The sequence below is a fragment of the Callithrix jacchus genome, chromosome 8, assembly GCF_049354715.1.
Source record: "Callithrix jacchus isolate 240 chromosome 8, calJac240_pri, whole genome shotgun sequence".
Classification (NCBI taxonomy): Eukaryota; Metazoa; Chordata; class Mammalia; order Primates; family Cebidae; genus Callithrix; species Callithrix jacchus.
The window spans coordinates 23,152,654-23,174,336 of NC_133509.1; the positions used below are offsets into that span (position 1 = coordinate 23,152,654).

Sequence of the window (21,683 nt, forward strand, 5' to 3'; positions counted from 1 at the left end):
GCTGCTCTCATCAGGCTGCAAAAAGGCAGACTGGAGTTCCAGATTCACCCTTTTCAGCCATGTGACCTTGGGAAAATGCCTTGACCTCTCTGAGCCTGTTTCCTTTTTTGTAAAATATCTACTTTCACATGCTGTCATAAAGATCAAATGAGACCGTTTGTAAGAGGATGGCCTGGTACAGATCAGGAACACGGTGCCCAGTAAGGGTCTGTGGAAAGGGGGAGTTGAAGGCCCCCAGATCCAGTGGCGGAGCCAGCATAGTTACTGTGCAATGGAGACTGATTAATGAGGTCCTGTGTCCCAGCTGGCTGGGGCTAGATGTGATGACAAGAGTGAGGGCCATTTGCTCTGGGCCTTGTCCTTCCACGTTGGGGTAACTGAGAGAATGTGGGGGTGAGAAAGGAAAGAGAAGAGGCATAGTTTCTCCTCTCTCTTCACCCCCTACCCCTACCCTTGTTGTGGGTGCATAGCCCTTTCCCATCAGCTGGGCCCCTTCCTTAAATGGGGAGGGCCCCTGTCTTCTTCAATAGCTAGAATGTGGCCGCCTGGTTTCTAACTGGGATGGGGAGCCTGGGGGCCCAGACAGGTGGGGTGTGGAGAAAACAGCTGGCCTCATAGTCAGTTTGTCATGGAGACACCTCATGGGGCTGCCCCACCAGAACCTCTCAATGCAGCCTGTCTAGAACTTCCCCTAGTTTTAGCTTGAAAGCACAAGAGGGGCAAGGATATTTCAGGTCTTCAAAGCAGGGGGCTTTAGCACAAAGGGGGGCTCTGAAATGAGGAGTTGAAGACCCCCTGGATCCAGTGGCGGAGCCAGCATTGTTACTCTGCAGTGGAGACTGATTAACGAGGTCCTGTGTCCCAGCTGGCAGCCTCTAAAGGGAGAGCCCTCTTCCCCTTTTCCCAGAACACTGCCACCTGGCCGCCTTTCTAAGATAGTGATGAAGACGATGAAGACCACTGCCTTCTCCCTGGGTGTGCTTTCTGGAGCTGCAAGCTGGGGGTGCACAACAGGCTGTGGTTGCTGTCCCAGAAGAGGGGGCTGCCCAAGGCAGATGACAATTGTGGTAGTGATGACGACAGCTGATGTCATTTACCTGGGTTAAACACCTCCTGCTGCAGTCACCCCAATTCTGAGGTTACAGACCAGCCCGTCTCATTAAGGCAAGTCCATTACATAGAAATTCAGATGGGGGCTGGGCTCGGTGGCTCACACCTATAATGCCAGCACTTTGGGAGGCTGAGGTGGGTGGATCATGAGGTCAAGAGATCGAGACCATCCTGGTCAACATGGTGAAAACCCTGTCTCTACGAAAGATACAAAAATTAGCTGGTCATGGTGGTGCGCGCCTGTAGTCCCAGCTATTTGGGAGGCTGAGGCAGGAGAATTGCTTGAACCCAGGAGGCGGAGGTTGCAGTGAGCTGTGCCATTGCACTCCAGTCTGGGTAACAACAGCGAAACTCCGTCTCAAAAAAAAATTTTTTTAAAGAAATTCAGATGGGAACGGAGCCACCCACAGGGAGGAGGGGGAGATGCGTTAATTTGTGACCTTCGCAAAGGGACTCTTCTTGCTGGGATGGGGGAATCTAAGAAACAGCTTTTCCCGTGTGTTTAGGGTAACAGTCCATGTCCAAAATGTCAATTTTCCTGCCTGGATTTAAAGAATGTGTTTAGAGAACCAGGTCAGTTTTAGGGTCTCCAGACCCCTGGCCTAGAGCCAGGAAAGGTATTTCAGAACCTTGGAGAGCGCCTTGGACTCCAGGAGGCGGGTTGGATGAGGAGGCTGGTTTTTTAGAACTGGCTGGTTCTGCCAGGAGTGCGGTGGCTCATGCCTGTCATCCCAGCACAATGGGAGGCTGAGGCCGGCGGATCGCCTAAGGTCGGGAGTTGGAGACCAGCCTGACCAACTCTACTAAAACCCCATCTCTACTAAAAATACAAAATTAGCTGGTCGTGGTGGTACATGCCTATAATCCCAGCTACTGGGGAATCTGAGGCAGGAGAATCGCTTGAACCCGGGAGGTGGAGGTTGCAGTGAGCCAAGATCGCACTATTGCACTCCAGCCTGCTCAACAAGAGTGAAATTCCATCTCAAAAAAACACAACTGGCTGGTCCTGAGAAATCATCGTATGAGAACGTAGGGCCTCTGTCCTGGAGGAACGTGACTTGCCCAAGTCATTCAGTGGCTTGGCCTACTGTCTGGGCTATATCTCCTGGAGCAAGAGTAAGAGCAGGAGCAGCCCAGCTTGCTGCTCTGGGGCCGAGTCTGCAAAGCTACAGGTGTCTTACTTTCTGCATTCTAAAAATTGTGAGCAAATAGCAGCTCTAAGTCAAATCTTATCCCCAGCACCATCCTGCATGGCTCTGGGCTTGAGCACAGTCCTTGGTTACTTTGATAGGCAGGATGGTGAATTATTACAGTCACAGCCTGTGCAACCTCACCGCCGGAAATTAGACCTGGACTCTGCCACTCTCGGCTGTGAGACTTTGGGTGCATTAATTAAGCAGTGTGTGCCTCAGTTTTCTCATCTATAAAATGGGGATGATAAAGTACTTACTTCTATATGTTATTGTGGACATAATATATTAAACATATATGTTTAATTCTCATATGAAAGTTACGTTTTTATAAATATAAATATATATATATGTATAACCTAGAGCAGTGGTCGGCATGTATTTGCTGTTGTAAAAATGTTTCATTTTTTACCCCAGGCATTCTGCCCCCATTCTGATGCATGGCCAGCTTTTTCCCATGGTACCCCTGGTCTTTCCTCCAGGGTGAAATGCTGGGAAGAGACAGATATTCCTCGGGCTTGTAAGCCATCAGAGTGTCTGCACGCTGTCTAAGAAAGTATTAGTTTGGGAGGTTGGAGGCCCCACTGCCCTGGGCCAGGCAGTCTGGGACCTTGAGGAGAGGCTGAGCTTTGGCACCATCTTCCCCCTTCTTCCTTCTTTTTCATGGTGGTTCCTAGCACAGTCTTTACAGCCAGAAAGACCCAGGCTTAAATCTTGGCTCTGAGGTTTACAGGCCACGACCTTGGCGAGTCACAGTTAGCCTCGTGTATGGGTCTGACAGTGCCTTGATGTGGTTGTTTAGAGGAGTAACATGAGGAAATGTAGTGCAGGCTGAGCACGTGTGCTTGCTGTGAGTGCTTCCTAGTGGTGGCTGCCATGTGGTTGTTAGGCTGACGTCTCCGTCTCACTTTGGGTCTCTGCCACTCCCCTCTCCCTCCCAATGGGTGAGGCTCTTCTTCCTTCGCCTTGACTTCCAGGCTTGGAAGTTCCACAGGACTTGAAGGCTTTGGATCTGGCCCGCCCAGACCCAAACTTGAGAAGGAAAGGCTTTTAGAAGACAAGATCGAGGGCTGGTCTCTGGTGGCCGGTTTCTTGTGGCCTCACTCCTCTCTGCTTGTCAGTGCTCTGGATTTCTGGACAAAAGCAGAAAGAAATTTTAGCCCTGGCCAGACACCCCTCCTTACCCCCAGCTCTGCCCCATGCCAGGGGCAAGTGGCGAAGCATTTACCTTACTCCCAGCTCAGATTTGACAAGCATGAACTGAGCAGATTGTGGGGCCTTACCACGTGAGTTAGTTCATTTATAATCAGCGTTTAATTAGCATGTACTTTGTGACCAGCACTGTAGGAAGCTTTTATACATGTTCTTGTTTAATCATCCAACAGCCTCTAGAAGTGGTTATTATTACTAATTTTATTTTCAAGATTTAAAAAAAAATTTTGTGGCCACCAGGTGAGTCAGCCAGATATGATTGTACTTTCTTATCTTACAGAGTAGAAAAATGAGACCCAGAAAGGTTGGGTGATGCTTGGGCCACATGGAGGAGAACCTTGGAGCTGCAGGGAGGGAGAATTGAGCTAAATCTCACAAAACACTTCGCATAGTGCCCAGCACACAGAAGGTGCTCAACAAAGGGGACTAAGGCCTGTGATCCCGGGTGCCCTATGGGACCCTCAGCCTGACTGACTCCTCTTCCTGCCCTCTTTCCCACCCTCATACCAGCTCTTCCATTGGTCAGAGAATGCATTAAATTGCACTTGGGCCAGACGCAGCAGTGGAATTTCAGCTACTGTGAGAGCTGGGTGGGGGAACACAGAGGATGGCCACTGGCTCCACGGCTGAGGCTTTTCCTCGCTTGCTCCTGTGGCCACATTCAAGCAGGACTCCCAGGAGCCAGGCTGTGTTCACCCCTGACGATGTGGTTCTGGATACCACGCTATCTGGTTTCATGAACTCTCACTGGTAGATCATTCATTCTGCCCAGGAACTTGAGCATAACCCCACTCCCTCATTCCTCCCCTGCAAACTCTGTGGGCCTGGGGTGTAGGGGGAAGTGGGCCAGAGGCTCAGGAAATCAGGTCTCCTGCCACTGTCACAAGGCCTGGCCTTGACCAGGATGCCCACCTGGGTTGCACAGGAGATCTGGCTTCTTAGTCCAGCTCTGCTGTGAACAACTCACCATCAGGCCCAAGGCAGGTACTGACCCTCTTTGAGCCTCAGTGTCCTCATGTGTGAAGTGGGAACAAGAGAACTGGCTGTTCCTTCAGCCCTTCCATGCAAGGCAGTAAAGAGAGAATTCCCATCCTCCCCACTGTCTGCCCCATCAGGGGGTATGTAGCCAAGCACAGGGACAGAATAGGATGCAGGGAATGAGGCAGGAGAGAGGGAGAGTCTCAGATGGCTCCTAACTCTCTGGCGTGAGCAACTGGTAAGTGTGGGTGTTGTTTACTGTGATGAAAAAGGGGAGGGATGGTAAGTTCAGTTTTGGATCCACTGCATTTGAGGTGCTCAAGGGATGGGCCTAGGCAGCCAGCATGGAGTGGAGCTGGGATTTGAACCAGGGATGCCTGCTTCAAAGGCCATGCTGTCTCTGGCACACACTCTATGCAGAGGGTGAGGTGAACAAAGTCAGACGAGTGAGGGCCAAGAAGGGGTCAGAGAGAGTTCACGTTCTGAGCTGAAAATAGTAGAGGTGGAAAAAAAGGAGGCTTTATCACAGAAGGCTTCCTGGAGGAGGCCACTGGATCTCGTGTTTTGAAGATACCAAGAGCATGTGAGTCCTGGAGAACAGTTGGAAGGACGCCTGAAGACTACACCCAACACAATTATGTGGCTTCCCCAGGGTCACACAGCTAATAAGTGGCAGGGCCACGGCTCCAGCCAGGCCGCCTCATTCCAGAGCCTCTGCTCTCAACCTCCTAAGACACTGCTCTCAGGGATAGGGGCCTGGCAGTGGGAGAGGAACCACAGAGTCGAGCAGAAGATTTAGTCTCTCCCAGTTCACACCAACTTTCCCCAGCCCAGGCACAGTCAAGTTCCAGATAAACCAAGAGACAGCAGAGCTCTGACTCTCCAAGTGGTGGGACACAGAGAGAGGAGTGTTCCAGTTCTGGGACAGATCTGACCCTACGTGTAGGGTCACCCACGAATGCAGGCAGGCTGGGTAACTACTCAGCACCTGCAAGGCAGGTGCGCTCAGCCTCCCCTGCCCCGGAAACTGCCTTGCTGCCACGTCTGAGAGCCCATTCACACCCTGACTTCTGCATAGACATTGCCTGGCCAGGCTCCTCTCCAAGAAAGCACATCTTTGGCCCCACTCATCTCACGCAGAGGGGACTTTTCTCCTAGGAAGAAGGGGTGGAGGCCCCTGCAAGGGACCCATTCTCCCAGATTTGCAGAAGCTCAGTCTGCCATCCAGGGGATGGGCTCACCTGACAGAAGGGCAGGGAGCCGCTGGGCATGCCAGACTGCAGCGGTGGCAGCCATGGTGAATGCCAGCAGCTCACAACAAGTGTGCAGTGTCAAATGGGGTGCGTTCCTCTCCTTGCAAATTAAAAATTAAAATTAATCAAACACTCAAATTGATTTCCTTCCCGTCTGTTTGCTCCACTGTACCAGTCAGACGCCTGCCTGCCCACCCGGCCCAGTACATCCCACCCTTATGCCAGGGCTGGACAGCTCCAGTTGCTGCAGAGGTCTCTGTGAAGCACCTGGGGAACCACAGGCACCTCATTCCAGCCTTGGGAAGTGGGATAAGGGTCAGTCCAGCCAGACTCATGACCCTGAGACCCTGTGCAGCGCTTGGAAAGGGGGACAGGCAGGAAGTGACTCACTCTGCTCCGAAGGTAACACCTACGCTGGGCCGGGAGGCAGAACTCTAGAGAATATCCTGGGGCTATCACTAACTGACATCATGAGCCTGGGCAAGTCTTGTTGCTTCTCTGACTTGTTTCTCTGTCTGTGGAATGCAGAGAGGGGGCAAATGGAAGAGGTCCCTGTGAGTTCCAGTGCTGGCCTGTGGGCTGGGCCACCCTTCCCTAGGGACTGACCTCTCCCATCTACCTCCAGTTAGCACAGGGACCTGATATCCTCCTTCCCCAGCCTGGCCCTGACCTGCTGGTTATCAGCTGGGCAACCTTGGGCACAATGGAGAGTTAACACCTGTGTGCCTCAGTTCCCTCATGGGTAAACGAGGATGATACCGCCAGTGCGGGCAGGCTGGCTCCCTAAGGAAGCAGACTCTGAGGGAGATCCACGTGGAAGCAGGCATGGGGTGGGGGAGCTGGGCCATGATGTCTTCACAAGGCAGACTCTGTGAGGAGCTCTGGATCCAAGCTGTCTCTGCAGGGGTGTCCTGAGATGGGACAAGAGGTACAGCCTTTATCCCCTGCTTGGAGCAGTCATTGGATGCAGCTGTCCCTGGAAGAATAAGGCTTCGGCAAGGAGGCTCTCTCTTCCGCCTCCTCGCCAGGGGGAGGGTACTCACCTAGGGCCTGTCAGCCATGGTACCCCAGCAGCAGGGGAGGAGGGCACTGCCCAGATGCCCCTTCAGACTGCAGCCCTCCTGCCCTTTCAGGGCAGCTGCGTCCAGCGACTGCTCACAGTATGTCTAGGTGAGGGCTCCCTGGAACCAGTTTGTGAAGTCTGACAGGGGTTAGCTCACAGGAAACAGTTACTCTGCTGAAAAGGCCTGGGGGTCCCCTCTGGCCCCAGCCCGCTCACCAACCTCTCCTCCCACAACAGTGGAGACACTTTCATAGGTTTCTGTCTGTGCTCATGCTGGTCCCTCCTCCCTTCCTCCCTCTCTCCCTTCTTTCTTGCATTCGAACACATCCATGTGGCCAGCACATGCTCCCTGACTCCCTGCCGCAGGCCAGGCCTGGGCTGGTGAGAGCTGAGGACTCAGAGGGGACATGCCTCCTCTCCGAGGGTACTCCCCGTGCCCCAGGCCCTTTTCCCTTGCCCAGTGAACCGGCCCCTCTTGCGTCTCAGAAAGAGCCAGATTCCACTGATGCCTGCATAGATGCATCACAGGCCCTCTATTCTTCAGGCCCAGGCTCCATGGGCTCCTGACTCTCGGCTCTGTGACCGTACTGACTTCCAGCCTACACCTCAACACAGTGCCCACTCCAGAACTTGGAAACTTGGCCTTCCCCTGTGCGCATCCAGACAGGCTATCCAAGTACCTGTCTGTCTGCCCACAGCCTATGTGTTCCCTGAGGATAGACTCTGTGGGCCTGGTACAGGGCCCACCCTTGGTGAGTGGGAACTGCATGGCCAGTCAGTTCCCTAAATTCCCAGGTTCCCAAATTCCCATGCACCACCCCCACTTCCACTCCCCAGCCTCTCAAAGTGCAAGTCCAGTCCCATCTCTCAGTAACAGGCAGGTTCCACTCTCTGCCCAGATCCCCAACACCCACAGCTCCCACTGCCCTGCTGCCTCCCCCACCACCCTTTCCTGGGGCCCTGTTTTGTGACCGTGCTGGACTGCAGGGCTCCAGGATCCAGATGGCCATAACCCTGAGCCTTGGTTTCTTTATCTGTACAATGCAGATAATCCCTGCTCCTGCTTCCCTGGGCTGTAGGGAGCCTTCCGTGAGAAGACACGTGCAATTAGACTTGTGGACAGCAAAACACTCCCCACGTTTCAGGTAGGAGTGATTAGTATAGAAAAAGCTGATGTGGCAGACTGGGGATCGACCTGGGCCCTCTCAACAAGCTGGCCTGGCCCCTGCTCCATGAGCTCAGGACCCTATGCTGACCTGGGGACAGCTCCTGCAGGGCCATTCCTGCTTCCTTAGGCAGGTCCCCTAACAAGGTAAGGCAGCCTCCCAAGCAGAAACTGCAACTCACACAAGAGAAGAAGTCCCTCACACAGACTGCACAGTGCAGTGTCGCCTGGGAGGGAGCAGCTGCTTTCTGAACCTTCGAGGGAACACTGGGGATGGGAGACAGCACCCCACACAGTCCTGTTTCCTTGGGCCCGCCCAGGCAGTCTAGGATGGACTGAGGCAGGAGGGCTTGGGGGCAGAGAGGGATGGGAAGGCACAGGCCAGCAGCAGGCCTCAGGCAGTCCCTGTGCCCATGGCAGTGCCAAGGCCCTGGAATCTGCCCTGGGCAGAATCACACCGGGTCTTCTCCAACCCCTTGTTACAGGCTATGGCCCAGGATCAACTAGAGATAGCAGAGGACCACCAGTTCATTCTTTACAGTCCTGGGGGAGAGGGAGGTGCAGGTGCTGCCCAGAAGTATCCAGCTAGCACCTGACAAGAGGTGGGCTCAAGTCCTCCTGCTTCCTCACGATGCTGCCCACTCAGAATCCTCAGGACGTCTGCCTTGTGCCAGGGCCTGGGCATCAGCAAAGAGGGTGGAAGTGGTCGCTGGATGCAGAGCGGTGGGCTGGGTGATAGTCAGAGGAACAGAGATGGCACTGTCCTCTGCTTTGAACCTCCAGGGCCAACTCCTCGCTGGTCTCACTAGAATCTATTGTCCTGACCTGTGCCACGGGCACCCCCATCTCTAATCCTCTCTCCTCATGCTCTGGCCACGTGGACTTTCTCTCTTTCGTCTCACCATGGGGACTTTGCCCATGTTATCCCCTCTCCCTGGAGTCCCCAGTTCTCTGGGTCATTGTCTACTCAACCTTCTGGTGCTACATGGAATGTTATATCCTGCAGGAATGTTCAGACCAGACCAGGTCCCCACAGAGCTCTTCGTAGCACTTGTCCCAGTTGTCACTTTACATCTGTCTGCATGGCGATTTGCTCTAGACTCTAAGGCCTCTGCCAGCTATTCCCCATGCCTGGCACAGTGTGTAGCATGAAGTGTGCCCATAGGCACGTTCATGGGAAGAATAAAGAATGGTGGCTCTCAGTTCAGATCCTGAAACCCCTCCCTAAGCCTTGGTTTTTTCTTCTCTGAAATGGAAATGATAACACCAAGATAAGTGTGAGGGTGAGCAAGTGAATGAAAATCTCCCGGCTGCACTCTCAGCAGAGGAGGAGGGAGGTCGGGTGGGGAGGGGTGGTTGAGGCAGGTGGCTTAGGGACAGAAGGACTTGAGAGTCGTGTAGAAACCAATAGGTGGCGGGGACAGGTGGGGAGAGACGTGGTGAGGAGACTGGATGTGTTTAGAGACAGCTCAGCTGGGCGGGGCATTTCTCTGAACCCTTGGTGACCTACTTTTCAGCCTGGCTTGGGAAATCGGGGGTTTCAGAGGAAGTGGGTGGGAAATGCCCACTGCCTCCTCGAATTCCACGTGGGCCACTCCCTCAGTCCCGGCTGGACTCCTCACTCCCTCAGCCCTGGCCTGATGATTAGATCTGGAACACAGCCAGCGTTCTCCATGACTGGCTGGTAGAGATGGCTGGAAACAGCAGAGTGGCCCTGGACAGGCATTGTGGGGTCACTGACCCAGCCTCTGTGGTGGGAAGCAGCCAGTCGTCAGCCCCTAGTAGAGGAGCTCCCTCCTGGAGCTGCCCAACTGGTCTGGTCCTTGGTCCCCGCCCCAGGCCTCCAGCTGCTACTGCTCTGGCCGTGAAGTGGGCCCGGTCATTATTCCTGCCATGCCTCTCTGTACAGCCTGCTGGAAGAGGTGGCAACAGCCGCTGGCCACCAGCACAAGGGCAGGACACAAGGGGATCCCAGAGAGGCCTCTGTACCTGACTGCCTGCATGCAGAACTTGGGTAGAGGGACTAGGCCTGGACTTGCTGGGGAAAATAAATGACATAGAGTTAGGTTCATCCCTCCTGTGGCACATACCAGCTTGCTCCCATTCTTAGGGAGGGAGTTAAGGCTCAGAGAAGGTACGCCACCTATTTCAGTTTGCATCGCATAGCTGGGCAGAAATTCCCAAGCATGGACACAAAGGCTGTGTGGCTCCCAGGACAGCAGAAGTCAGCGGGAGAACTGGATGGTGGGACATGGCTGGGGATGCAGACTGGGATCGCTGCTCTGCACGGATGTCAGAGACTCTGGGGAAAGGCTGTTTGTCTCCATGTGGCTTCCCTAGGGCTTACCTGGAAGCCCTGAGAAGACTCCTCAGGAGGCATGCTGAGCCAGAGCAGGCAACAGCCGTGAGCTCATCTCCCTTGAGGCCCCCAGGAAGTCTAGTAGGGAGGCAGAAGGAAAATGGCCAGGGAAGGAGGGAGAGGGGAGGCAATAGGGACTTTGGAATGGGTCACAAAGCCAAGCTCAGGCACGGGGAAGAGGCCATCGCTGAATGCCCGCTGTGTGCTGGGCCATTCCTGAGCAGCATCCCTCATGGATTCTTCACCAATCACCTTACTGGCAACATACATTTATTCCCATTGTACAGAACAGGACACTGAGGCTGGAATCAACACTGGATCTGCCTGGTACGAAAGTGTGGGGTCTTCACAGGACGCCTTCATGATGGGTGGGGACAGGAGCTTGGCCCTTCCTGGACTCACATCACATCTACAGAGAGCCGGGCTTCTCCTACTCCCAGCTCCTGTCAGCAGGGGGAGGCTGTGCTGCGTCTGGTTGTGGATATGGGACTAGAGGTTGGGTCTGGGCTTAGACCAGAGAAACAGAAGAGGCCGCCTCTGGCAAAACCTGCCGCACTTGGGAAGTCCTTAGCCATATCCCTGTGGTGGCTGAAAGGCGAGGGTGGGGGCTTTTGCCTAGATTTGCCAAGCAGCTGCTCTGCTGCTGCCCCAGAACAAAGTGGAAACTCCTCAAATCAAGGATTTAGAGCTTCTCTTCCCTCCAGAACACCCATCGCTCCGTTTCCCACTTCCAGGTCTTTGCATGTGTTCTTCTCTTGGCATGGGATGCCCCTTCTGTTCCTTTCTCCCTGGCCAGTTCTTACTCATCCTTCACGACCAGGCTTCAACGTCACCTCCTCCAGGATCTCCTCTATCCCCACCCCCCCCACAGCTCTATCATACCTCCCTTATTTTCTGAAGGTAGGAATGTGTCTAAGTCATCTACGCAAGGGATGGGACACATGACAGCAACTTTCTGGACGACGGGCAAAATGCGTCCCCTGGCAGGGTTGGGGAGCAAGGGACAATCTGGTGTGGGAGTAAGTGTAGGGAGGGGTCCCTGAAGACCAAATGCTCGTGTGCCAGACTTGTCCATGATCAGGGTGACCAGGAGCCTAGGGGTGCATTTTACTTCCCAGGGGTGTCATGGGGGTTCAGGGAGATCTTAGATGTGAGGGAATGCAAAAGGTAGGTCCCTATAGCAACTCAACTTTGCCTTCATCCCTGGTTCCCCTGATGGGGCAGGAGAAGGAAGGTCGTGGATGGAGGGAGGGGCAGACCAGGCCTGGTGAGGGTCTGGGGTGGCAAGGAGTGCAGTCTCAGCAGTGGCCTCAGCTCCCACAGGCAAGGAGGAGGTGGGACTCTGCGGGCCGAAGGTCTACCTTGGGACTCCCCCTCCTATGGGATCTAACACGGTGTCAGAGCTGGGCACGGGCTCAAAGATGACAGAAGCCATGTCCTTTCGAAGGGGGTAAACTGAGGTGTAGAGAGGGGCCGCATTTGTCCAAGGTCACACAGGAGAAGAGGGAGGCCATCCCATGAGCCCTGTCCTTCCTGCATGACGGTTGTCTTCACCTGCACTTCAGACTCGGACAGCAGCTTCCCGGACCCCCTCCCCGACCCCGCAGTCCAGGGCTCCCAGCCTACACCGACAGCCGCACACCGCCTGGCGGCTCCGAGGCTGGCCGCTGAGCGCCCCCTGTATGGCGTGGTCCCGGCAGCTCCCGACCGTCCTTCTCCTTGACTCACCTCCAGCCCCGAGGGCCGGGCTCCACGGCGGTGGACAGGGCGTCGCCCGCACGGCCTCGGCTGCGCCACCGACCCGGATTGCTCCTGCGCGGCGAGGCCCCCTCCCCGGCGTCCCCGGGTGGGGCCGGTCGAGCCGGGTGTGCTATCCCTTTAAGCCCGGGCGAGATGAACGCTGTCAGCGGCAGCCTGGGCTAGCGCGGGACGTCGCCACCCTAGCGCCAGGCCGGAGCTAGCAGCCGCGGAGCGGCGAAGAGCGGAGGGGGCGGCGGGGCCGGGCGCGGCGGGTCCCCTCGCCGCCCACTGCGCGCTCGAACCCTGGGCCCCGCGAGCGGCGGGCGGCACCCGCTGTAATGCGGAGAATGTGAGAGGCAGCGCAGGGCGGTGGGGAGGAGGGGGCGCGGGAGAGGGCGGCGGCGAGACAGACGGAGAGCAGCGGGGAGACGGAGGACCGGGCTGGGCAGGTGGGAGAAGGCGGGGAGGCGCCGGAGAGGACGGGCTGGAAGGGGTAAGAAGGGCGGCAGCGCAGAGGAAGGGGCCCGCGTTTCGGGCGGGAGTACTGGAAGCCCGAGTAGGCACCAGGGCCGGGGTTCGGGCTGGGAGCGGGGCCACCCGCGCTGTCCCCACCGGGAGCAGCGGGACACCTGAGGCCGGCGGGTCCAGTAAGGGCGCAGGGCCGGGCTCCGAGGGTTCCGGCCCGCCCAGCAGGGGGGCCTTTGTGAGCGCCCCAGGAGGGCGAGCCGGGAGTGCCGAGCCGGTGTACGGCGGCCGGGGAGTGCGCGCCCGAGTGTGCGTGTGTGTGCGCGAATGTGAGCGCAGGGCGGTGAGGCGCGCGGTAGGGATTCTGCCGGCATCTCGGCGTGGCGAACAGGAGGTAGGAGCGGGGCGCGCAGGGGAGCCCGGACCCTCCCGCGCACACGCACACGCACACGCCGCGCGCCCTCGCGCACACACACGCCCTCCCTGCCGCGCTCGCCGCCGCGGCCACCATCGCGGAGCCGAGCCCTGCGGAGCGGGAACCGGAGCCGGAGCGGGGACCGGAGGCAGCCGAGCCGGGGGATGCCGGCTCGGAGCGGAGCCGCGCGCGGACGGCGCGCCCCGGACGGTGAGTGTGGCGGGGCCGGGCCGCTGCGGCGGGGCCGGGGCCGCAGAGGCGCAGGCCGAAGAGCCGGGGTGTCTGCCCGCCGGAGGCGCCGCGTGCGCGGCCTCTGATTGGGCGGGAGCCTCGGGGGCAGCGGTGAGGGTGGGGTGCAGGGTGCGCGTCCGTGGGAGGCGTGCACGCGCGGGGCTGGGAGGGGGCGCTCTCGGCACCCCAAGCCTTGACCGTGCTCCCGCCCGCCGCGCGGCCCCGCCACCCTCACCTGCAGCTGCAGACCCGGCGACTTGCAGCAACTTTGTGGAGCCCCTGGGGCGCGGCGGGCTGAGATGGGTGGGGACGGAAGCGCTTTCAGGGTGCAACTCCGGCTTTTCTTTGCAGAGAAGAGAACGCGAAGGGAGTGGGGCGGGGGCGCGGCCCGGGCCGCGCTGCCTGGCGGGCGGAGGGGTGCGCCTCCGCCTCCCCAGTAGCGCAGCCGCCAAGTCTCTGGGGCACCCACCCAGACCCGCGGCGCCGTGCTGGAGCCACCCCCGGCGCCGGACTCCTGTGACCCCGCCAGGGTCAGGCGGGACCGCGCGGCGACAACTCCCAGGCCCGGGGCTCCGGAGGTTGTCTTTGCTGGCAGGCCGAAGACACCGAGGTTGAGTTGAGGGAGTGCGGAGACGTGCCCGTGCGTGTCCCCGCGCCTTCTGCTCCTCCAGACGGTGACTGGAACAAGGGAACTCCCCGCAAGGCGCACCCCAGCAGCCCTAGACCTTCCAGAGTTCACAAGAGGCCGGGGATGGGAAGGGGTGTCTGCCGGTCTGGTGTCCCATCCCTGCATGGAGCCGTGCCCCGCATGCCTCACTCTGCATTGAGGTTGCGGTTGTGCTTTGTACCCCCTCCCCTTGTGAGTCTCCTCCCACACTCTGGACCTGGCTGGCTGCCTGAGGGAACCTCCCCATACCCCTAACTGCCAACCCATCCAGTCCTGTGGAAGACGGGATGGGAAGCTGTGGTCCAAGATGGTGCCCCCGAGAAGGAGAGAACCCCGAGTCTCCTGGAGTGAGAGGCCCAAGGAAGGGTCAGGGTCAGGACTCCTGCAGGCTCCTCATCCTCCTTGCTTCCAAGGCAGGTTATTCCTCTAGGAAGCCTTGTCTGGTCTCTCCTGAGTCCTTCCAGCATGGACTTCCCGGGGGTTGTACTGCCGGGATCCCCAGCAGCCCCCATCCATATGCCTTCTTTCCTGCCACTCGCGCTGTGAACCTGTGCTGTTAGAAGTCTTGATCTCAACCTGGACGTTGCGTGGAGGGGTGTGGTGGCTAGCCCAGTCAGTATGTACCTGGGTCTCTGGAGTATGGTAATGTCTATGGTAATATCAGCTTTCAGGCTTAAACCTCACTTCTGCCTCCATTATCCCTCTGCAATCTCTCAGCCACTTTGTGAGAATGCAGGACCTGTGGGCAAGCAAGGTTCTTATCCATTTCACAGAGGAGGATTTTGTGGCAGAGATGAAGGTCGTCTTCTAAGTCTCAGGACAGTCCTTTTCTACTTCGAGGGCATCCTCTTTGGTGAGGCATGGAGGGCACCCAGGCTTTCTTTATTGAGCTGGCAGGTGGGCTCCTGCTGCGTGTGACATGGCCAGTGGCCATTCTCAGCTGGAAGCAGCAGAGCAAAGGCTCCTGACCTGTGGGACCTTTTGACCCTAGCCTGTTAAATATGTGCTTCCTGGATTAGGGGCCAGAGGCTGTCTGTGCTTTGCTTGATGGTTTGGAAGTCTGGCTGCTGTCATCCTCTGCACCGCTCAGAGTTCACTATCATCCTGGGGATCAGAATCAGCCCCGCCCAGCCTGGCACTCTAGGCTGGGTTGTGGCATTGTGCTGTTTGGGCCCCAGAAGCCTACTCTCTCCATCCTAGAGCCCCTTTGTGGGCCAAAGCATTCCCCATGGAGATGTAAACATGCACTGGTGGGGATTGGAGGGGATCCTGGTGGCTATTGGCCCACTCAGCCCCAGACAGGCTTACCTGACTCGCCTTAGTCCTGCTGGCAGCCTGGACTCATCCCCAGGTCCTTCGAGGTAAGAGCTGCTGCCCAGGAGTTGCTACTGGGGGTGGGGCACCCTGCGCTGCGTGCGGCCTCAGATTGGGCGGGAGCCTCTGGGGCAGCAGCTGGGGTGAGGTGCTGGGTGCGTGTCCGTCCGTGGGGGGCGTGCACTCACGGTGGGGCCTGCTGGGTCCTGGCGGTGACCTCCTCAGCCTCTGCTGGCTTTCCCCTCCTGGGCAGCCTCCCTCTGCCTCTCCACACTCCTCCCTTGCTGGCATTGGCTGATATGGCTTTCTTAAGCCATTGCTTTTTTCCTCTCTCTCTCTCAGCTCCTCTTCCTCTTCCCCTGTGATCCCCTAAGTTCCAGACTTTTTTTTGCCTCCTGGGTGTTAACCAAAGCTCTGGTTGACATCCAGGTGGCTGGAGCAGGGCAAGATGCCTGGCCCAGCCCCACCCGTGTCATCCGTGCCTCCAGTTCTTCTGGTCCCTCCACCCCCACCCCAACCAACTACAGCAAGATGAACCCTTCATTTGGGGTCTTAAGCCATGGCGAGGGGGAGATTGGGGCACTTCTTTGGCCCCTGGTCTGTTCTGTCAGGGGTGAAAATTCCAGCCAGCGGCTCCCAGCCCCTACTGACTGCCCCCTTTAGGAAAACAGCCACTTCCCCCCACCCCCAACCTCCTGACTGGAAGGGGGCAGTGCCCAGTGCGACCCCCTTATTTCCCTCCCCAGCCAAGTCCTGACCCTGCTGTATTTGTGTTTTAAGTTGTAAAAATATTCTAACCAATCCAGTGATAAGAAGTTACTGAGTGGGCTGGGCCTTGGGGTGACTTGAGAGGGAAAAACTGCCCCTGACCACTCAGGTATATATTTATGGGGGCTGAGGGCCACCCCGACCAGTCTCAGAGTTCCTTCCATGGGCTTCTGGGGCCCAGACCCTTGTTCCCAAGCGCCACACCTTGGCTCTTACTCTCCACGGCCTGCAATCCTACACTTGGCCTCCCTTCACATTTGGAGGTATCTTCTGCTTGAGACCTGGACTGAGTGCTGGGGATATCAGTGATGAACCCGGGCCCCTCCCCGGATGGCCTCTGAAAGGGGAAGCAGATTTGAACCCATGCCTCTGGGTGTGAGCGGAGCGGGCTGGGTGACCGAGAGGCTCAGTGGGGGAGTGGCGGGGGGCTGTTTGAGAAGGAGGGGGCTGGCGGGGTCTTAACCTGCTGAGATTTTCCAGCACTTGGTCGAGGCTTAGCAAATATTTGTTGACTAAATGAGCGAACAGAGAATGTGAATGTGAATGGGGGCTTTCTAGGAAGATGGCATGGCGCTGGCAAAGGCATGGAGGTGGGAAGCACTGGGTCAGGGTAGAACATGTGTGCAGCGCAGTTCACTCAGGGGCATGGGGAAGGTTGACACCGGACAGAATATCCTCAGTGCCCATCTGAGGAGTGTGGGCTGATTGCAGATTCAGGGCTTGCAGGGTTGACGTTCTGGAGGGACACAGGTTTGCGACATACAGTGCTCCTCTGGGGATCGTGGGAGAGGTTGTCCGGGGGCGGGGAAGACCTGCGGGGGTGATCTACGTCGTCAGATTTGGGAGAGGGCCCAGGATACATCAGTCCCACCACCTGGGTATACAGAGGTGGCAAGCATCCTGAGGTCATAGATGCAGCCTCTAGTACTGGCCCTGCCACCGTGTGCACTTCAGTAAGCCCCTGAGGCCTTGGGTCTGCCTCAGTTTCTGAGTCTGTAAAGTGGACACGTTTATGTGTCTCCATGGATAACTGGAATGAGTTTGAGTGGGAGTTTGTAACCTGGGAAGAGGGCTACAAAGGGAAGGGATAGAGGGCTGTTCAGCGTGTTATCTGATAGAAAAAGAGCTTGAGGCCTAGAGCAGGGCAGTGACTAGCACAAGGTCACTAAGCCAGTTGGGAGCGGGCACTGCAGCCTCTGTTTTTCTGGCTGTGCCTGTGGCTCGCTGGGCAGGGGTGGGTGGTGCGGCCGGGGCCTGGGGTCTCTGCAGAGGACGTCCTTAGGCAGTTGTTTCAGCACTCCAGCTGTCTGAGAGCATATGGAGCCATACGGCCACATCAGGGGAAGTGCCAGCCGCTGGAGGAGGGATAGCAGCTGCCACCATGGCCTTCTGGATCTGTGTGGGCACTGCCAGCCACCAGAGTCAGGGCAGGAGGGGGCCAGAATGGAAGTTTGGTGTCCAGGTTGGTTTGGACATGGAGGCTGGGCCTTGGCAGGTGGCCCAGTTCCAGCACCCATCTGCCAGGGCAGCTGGATAGGCGGCTCCATGCCCAGGGCTGATCCAATTAGCTCAAGGTCAGCTGTGCCAGCCATCCTCCTTACATGCCCCACCCAGCTGATGGCTCTGCCACGGGGTGGCACAGTGCCTGTGATGTCAAGGTCACTGGCCTTTATGGAGTGTGTGTTATGTGACATGTCCCCACACCCTGAATGCTGATTCTGAGGCTCTGAGACTTTGGGGTGTGGAGTGGCTCCTCAAATCAGCCTGGTGGGTCCAAAGGGCCTGGGCTTGGATGCCAGATGGAAGTGGGTTTGAACCCTGGATCAGCTGCTTCGAGCTGGGTGAGCTTGGACAAGTCAGTTTCCTTTACTGAGCCTCACTTTCCTCATGGGTGTCGTGGGGGGATGATATCTACCTTAGCCCACTTGGAAATAATGCATGTAAAGCAGGCACTAGCCCAAGGCATTGGAGGGTCTCAGAAAACGTTAGCTCATGTTTTGCCCTCTGCAGGAAAGGGAGGTGGGTCGGGTTGGAGTTTCACTGTCCAGATAGAAGTAAAGAGGAGCCTTATTGTTATTTTCCAAGGCAAAATTTGCTTTATAATTTTGTGTTTTTATACTCCTACTTTTGTTTAGTCCTCCTGGTAGTTCTATTAAAGTAGGCAGACAGCATTGTTCCATTTCACAGATGAGAAAACTGAGGAAAAGTGATTCTCTAGAAGCCACACAGCGAGTTAGGCTTGATCCTGTCTCTGGACTCCTGGTCCAGTGTTATTCCACCACAGTGAGGCTTCCCAAACTTCTGGGGTGGAGACTTGGGGAGGAGTGGCTTTGTCTTCTGTTTAGACCAGCTTGGGGGTTCTAGAGACTCCTTTCTTGGCCCTGTTTCCATTATAAGTGCAGGGACAGGCTGTCATGGTGACTGGTAGCCAGTCTCAGCTGGGGCTGGAATGAGGGATGCTCAATGAGGCAGCATCTGCTGTATTTCTCCATCTGCCCAGCACAGGGAGGGGCTGAGATTGGGGGACTTCCTGGGGGACAGGAGATGAGGGAGGGAGGAGTGAGGGGTGGACCTTCACCTCCCAGGCAGCCCTGGCCATGCCAAGGCAAGCAGGTCTGAGCCTTCTGGGGCAGGGTGGGGAGGGCGCTGGGCCCTGGTCCTTCCTGGTGTGTAACCTTGGATAGATGACTGTCCCTCTTTGCGCCTCGGCTTTCCCGTTTGGACACCAGACAGAATGATCTCCCTGCCTGTCTTGCAAGGCTATTTTTGAGGCTCTAATACGCATTTTTACACATGGCAGGGCATTATAAAAACATGTTATTTCACAGCTGTAATTCCAGGAGTCCCCTGTCCTACAGTTTGATGATCTATGATCATTCAGTGAGTCACTTTTTGGGTGCTTCCTCTGGGCCTGGCTGTGCTGGGTGCTATGGGGATAGAGATGAGTAAGACCAGCCTCTGCCCTCTTGGGGTGTGCAGCCTGGCAGAAACCGTGGACAGGCCTTCCCAAGCCAGGTTCCCTGTCAGGCTCTCACCCAACACCCTTCCAGCACCCACTGTTACTTCCAGGCTGGCAACCCGACCCCTCATGTTCCACCCCAACCCTCTCTCCCAAGTACCTCTCTGTGTTCCCCAGGCTCCAGCCAGTCACACATGCTTTACTCCTCCATGGTCCTTCCACCTGAGACTTATCCCCCGATCTCTGTCCGTGTAGATTCCATCCATTTTTTAAGAGTCAGCCCAAATGTCACATGAAAAACAAGCAAAAAAAACAAGGCCAGGTGCAGTGGCTCACACCTGTAATCCTAGTACTTTGGGAGACTGAGGTGGGTGGATCATGAGGTCAGGAGTTTGAGACCAGCCTGACCAACATGGTGAAACCCTGTCTCTACTAAAAATACGAAAATTATCTGGGTGTGGTGGTGCGCACCTGTAATCCCAGCTACTCAGGAGGCTGAAATAGGAAAATAGCTTGAACCCGGGAGGCAGAGGTTGCAGTGAGCGGAGATCACGCTACTGCACTCTAGCCTGGTGACAGAGCAAGACTCTGTCTCATAAAAAAAAAAAAACAAAAAACAAAAAACCTCCTGGTTATCCCTTCTGAAAGTAGCCCATCGTTCCTCAGAGCTCTGGGAACAGTATATCAGCTTTATGTGTAGGGAACGTTTATGATTTACTGTGTACCCACTGTGTGCAAGGCCTGAGTGGCAGTTTGCCTTTCTTTTGACTTGGGAGCACCTTGATGGCAGGGACTGGGCCTATCCATCTTGGGTTCCTGGCTTGCCTAGGGGCCAACGAGGCTGATCAGGGGCAGGCAGTGCCTCCCTCAGGGCCTCTGTGGCCTTTGCCACTTCCTTCCTGGGTGGTCCCTTGGGCCTGGGGATGTGGGCTGGGCCTGAGACATCTGTTTGAGAAGCTCTCGAGTTACAGGTTGCTTTGCCGCTGAGACGCTCACCATAGATACGGCCCTCCCTGTCCCTGAAGGCTGTGCCGGGCTGGGGTGGGGGCACCCTGTCACTGGCCACACATAACTCTCCCCAATAAATTGCACGGCACTCAGCAATTAGCAATTGATCATTTGGGGTACTGATAACTCTCCATTATCGATCCATGGAGGCGAGCCGGGCCAGTGTTGGCGAGGGTCAGCTGGGCCTGGCTGGGAGATTGCAATCATGGCCATTATTTTCTGACCAGGAAGCTCGATAAACAGGAGCCAGAGAAAGAGATGCAAGCCCCGCTGTCTCCGACCCACACTGTTAGTTGGGGGATAGAGGGCTGGGGAGGAGGGAGAGTTGGAACAGCAGGGGAGCTTTTGCCCACCTCCTCCACCCTCTGTTCTCCACCTTCCATATTTTGCTTCCAGCCTCTTCTGGCCCTGGGCCTCAGCTTCCCGGTCTGGGAAGTGGGGATTTCAGTTTCTTTGTCTGGTGACACTTTGCCTTTGAATGAGATGACCAGGCAGTTACCATCTTGTCATCATTTCTGCTCCACAGGTGGGAGCATTCTGAGGCTCCTAGAGGATGGAATCAGAATCAGGACCCTCAGCCCCGGGCTGCTCTGCAGAGGGCATGGGGAGCCTGGTGGGTGGGGGAGGTGTGGTCACACAACAGCAGTCACCTCAATAAAGGGCAGTGTCTCGCTTCTGAATGTGTTAAGGCTTTTAAATGTGTAGCTAGGGCTCAGTGGAGTTTGTGAAAAAGCGATTTCTAGGGAAACAACATAAAGGAGATGTCGGGGGTAGGGGGAGAGTGTGCTTAACCTACTTAAGAGACCCAGTTGCCTTTCAGGCATGCCAGGAGTACCGGGCATTGTGTGCAGGGCTCCTGCCTGGCTCACTTGACCCTGCTATTTTTTTTTTTCAATTTTGTTAGGAACATTTTCGGCCATACGGAAAAGTAGAGAGAATATTCCAGGGAGCTCCCCTATACCCCACATCTAGATTGAACAATTGTTGACATTCTGCCACAGTTTGCTTTATCTTTTTCCCAGAGTATTTAAATTATAGACATCAAGCTAGACATCAAGCCATTTCACCCCCAAGTATTTCAGCATCCATCTCTAAAACATAAGATAAAATATTTCTGCCTAACCTTAAGTGGTCTCAATTTTTTTTTCATTTTATCCTTGGGAGAGGAAGAATCTGATGGATGAGCAGACTGAGGCCTCTAAAGTGACTTGGCCTGTCCAAGGTCACGTAGTAGAGAAGGGGAGGGTCCTCTGCAGAGGCCCTGAGGCCCCGGCCACCCCACCTACCCCTGCCCAGCAAGCCACAGGCACAGCCAGGAACACCACAGGCTAGACTGCCGGCTCCTCACTTGCTTAGGTGGTATCTAGGAGGCAGGCTGTGGGTGTAGCCCAGGATTGGGCAGACACAGGAGGGGCGGGAGCAGGGAGGGGTGCTATGGAGCCGGACCCCTCTGAGCAGTTCTTCTGGCTCAGGCTGGAGGTTCCACCTGGAAACAGGAAGTGACTCTCTTTTAGGTTAATTATCTCTCTTTTGTTTGCTGTGAGGATTAATCAGGAACTGCAGCGTCAGGAAAATCTAAAACAACTTCTTGTTTATTGTTACATTCAGGAGAATGTTATCGGGCTCTGGCCATGCAGGGCCGGGGGAGCCTCTGTTGGCACAAGCAGCTGGGCTGCCCCCACCGGCCACCCTGGGGGAGCAACAGGGAAGGTGGTGGGAAGGCTGGCCTGGCAGGAGGGATTAGGATCGGGTCTGGACAGCTGTGGGAATTGAGGGGGCGGGTGTT

At 56.4% G+C, this 21,683-nt stretch overlaps 2 protein-coding genes across 33 annotated transcripts in view; one reads left to right on the forward strand and one right to left on the reverse strand.

Moving 5' to 3' along the window:
- Window positions 1-2,586: 2,586 nt before the first annotated feature.
- Window positions 2,587-13,989, reverse strand: LOC103790409 (uncharacterized). The gene is made up of 2 exons (XM_078333880.1): window positions 12,059-13,989; window positions 2,587-3,433 (listed from the first exon to the last, which is right to left on the reverse strand). Exon 1 carries the CDS (start codon window positions 13,972-13,974, stop codon window positions 12,271-12,273), a length of 1,704 nt encoding a protein of 567 aa, XP_078190006.1. The 5' UTR covers window positions 13,975-13,989; the 3' UTR covers window positions 2,587-3,433; window positions 12,059-12,270.
- The window catches only part of LINGO1 (leucine rich repeat and Ig domain containing 1), a 207,608-nt gene continuing 198,197 nt past the window's right edge, over window positions 12,273-21,683 (forward strand). For 11 of the 32 annotated variants that reach the window (XM_078333848.1, XM_078333847.1, XM_078333846.1 and 8 more), the window contains exon 1: window positions 12,273-13,160. The gene's annotated coding sequence lies outside the window, so the exon portion shown is untranslated. Of the gene's footprint in view, window positions 13,161-13,345; window positions 15,210-21,683 lie in introns of those variants that run through there. The other 21 variants (XM_078333859.1, XM_078333857.1, XM_078333869.1 and 18 more) reach the window with 4 other exon arrangements.

Coding starts and splice junctions, on each gene's coding strand:
- LOC103790409 (XM_078333880.1), bottom strand. CDS start 13,974: ATGCAGGGATGGGACACCAGACCGGCAGACACCCCTTCCCATCCCCGG.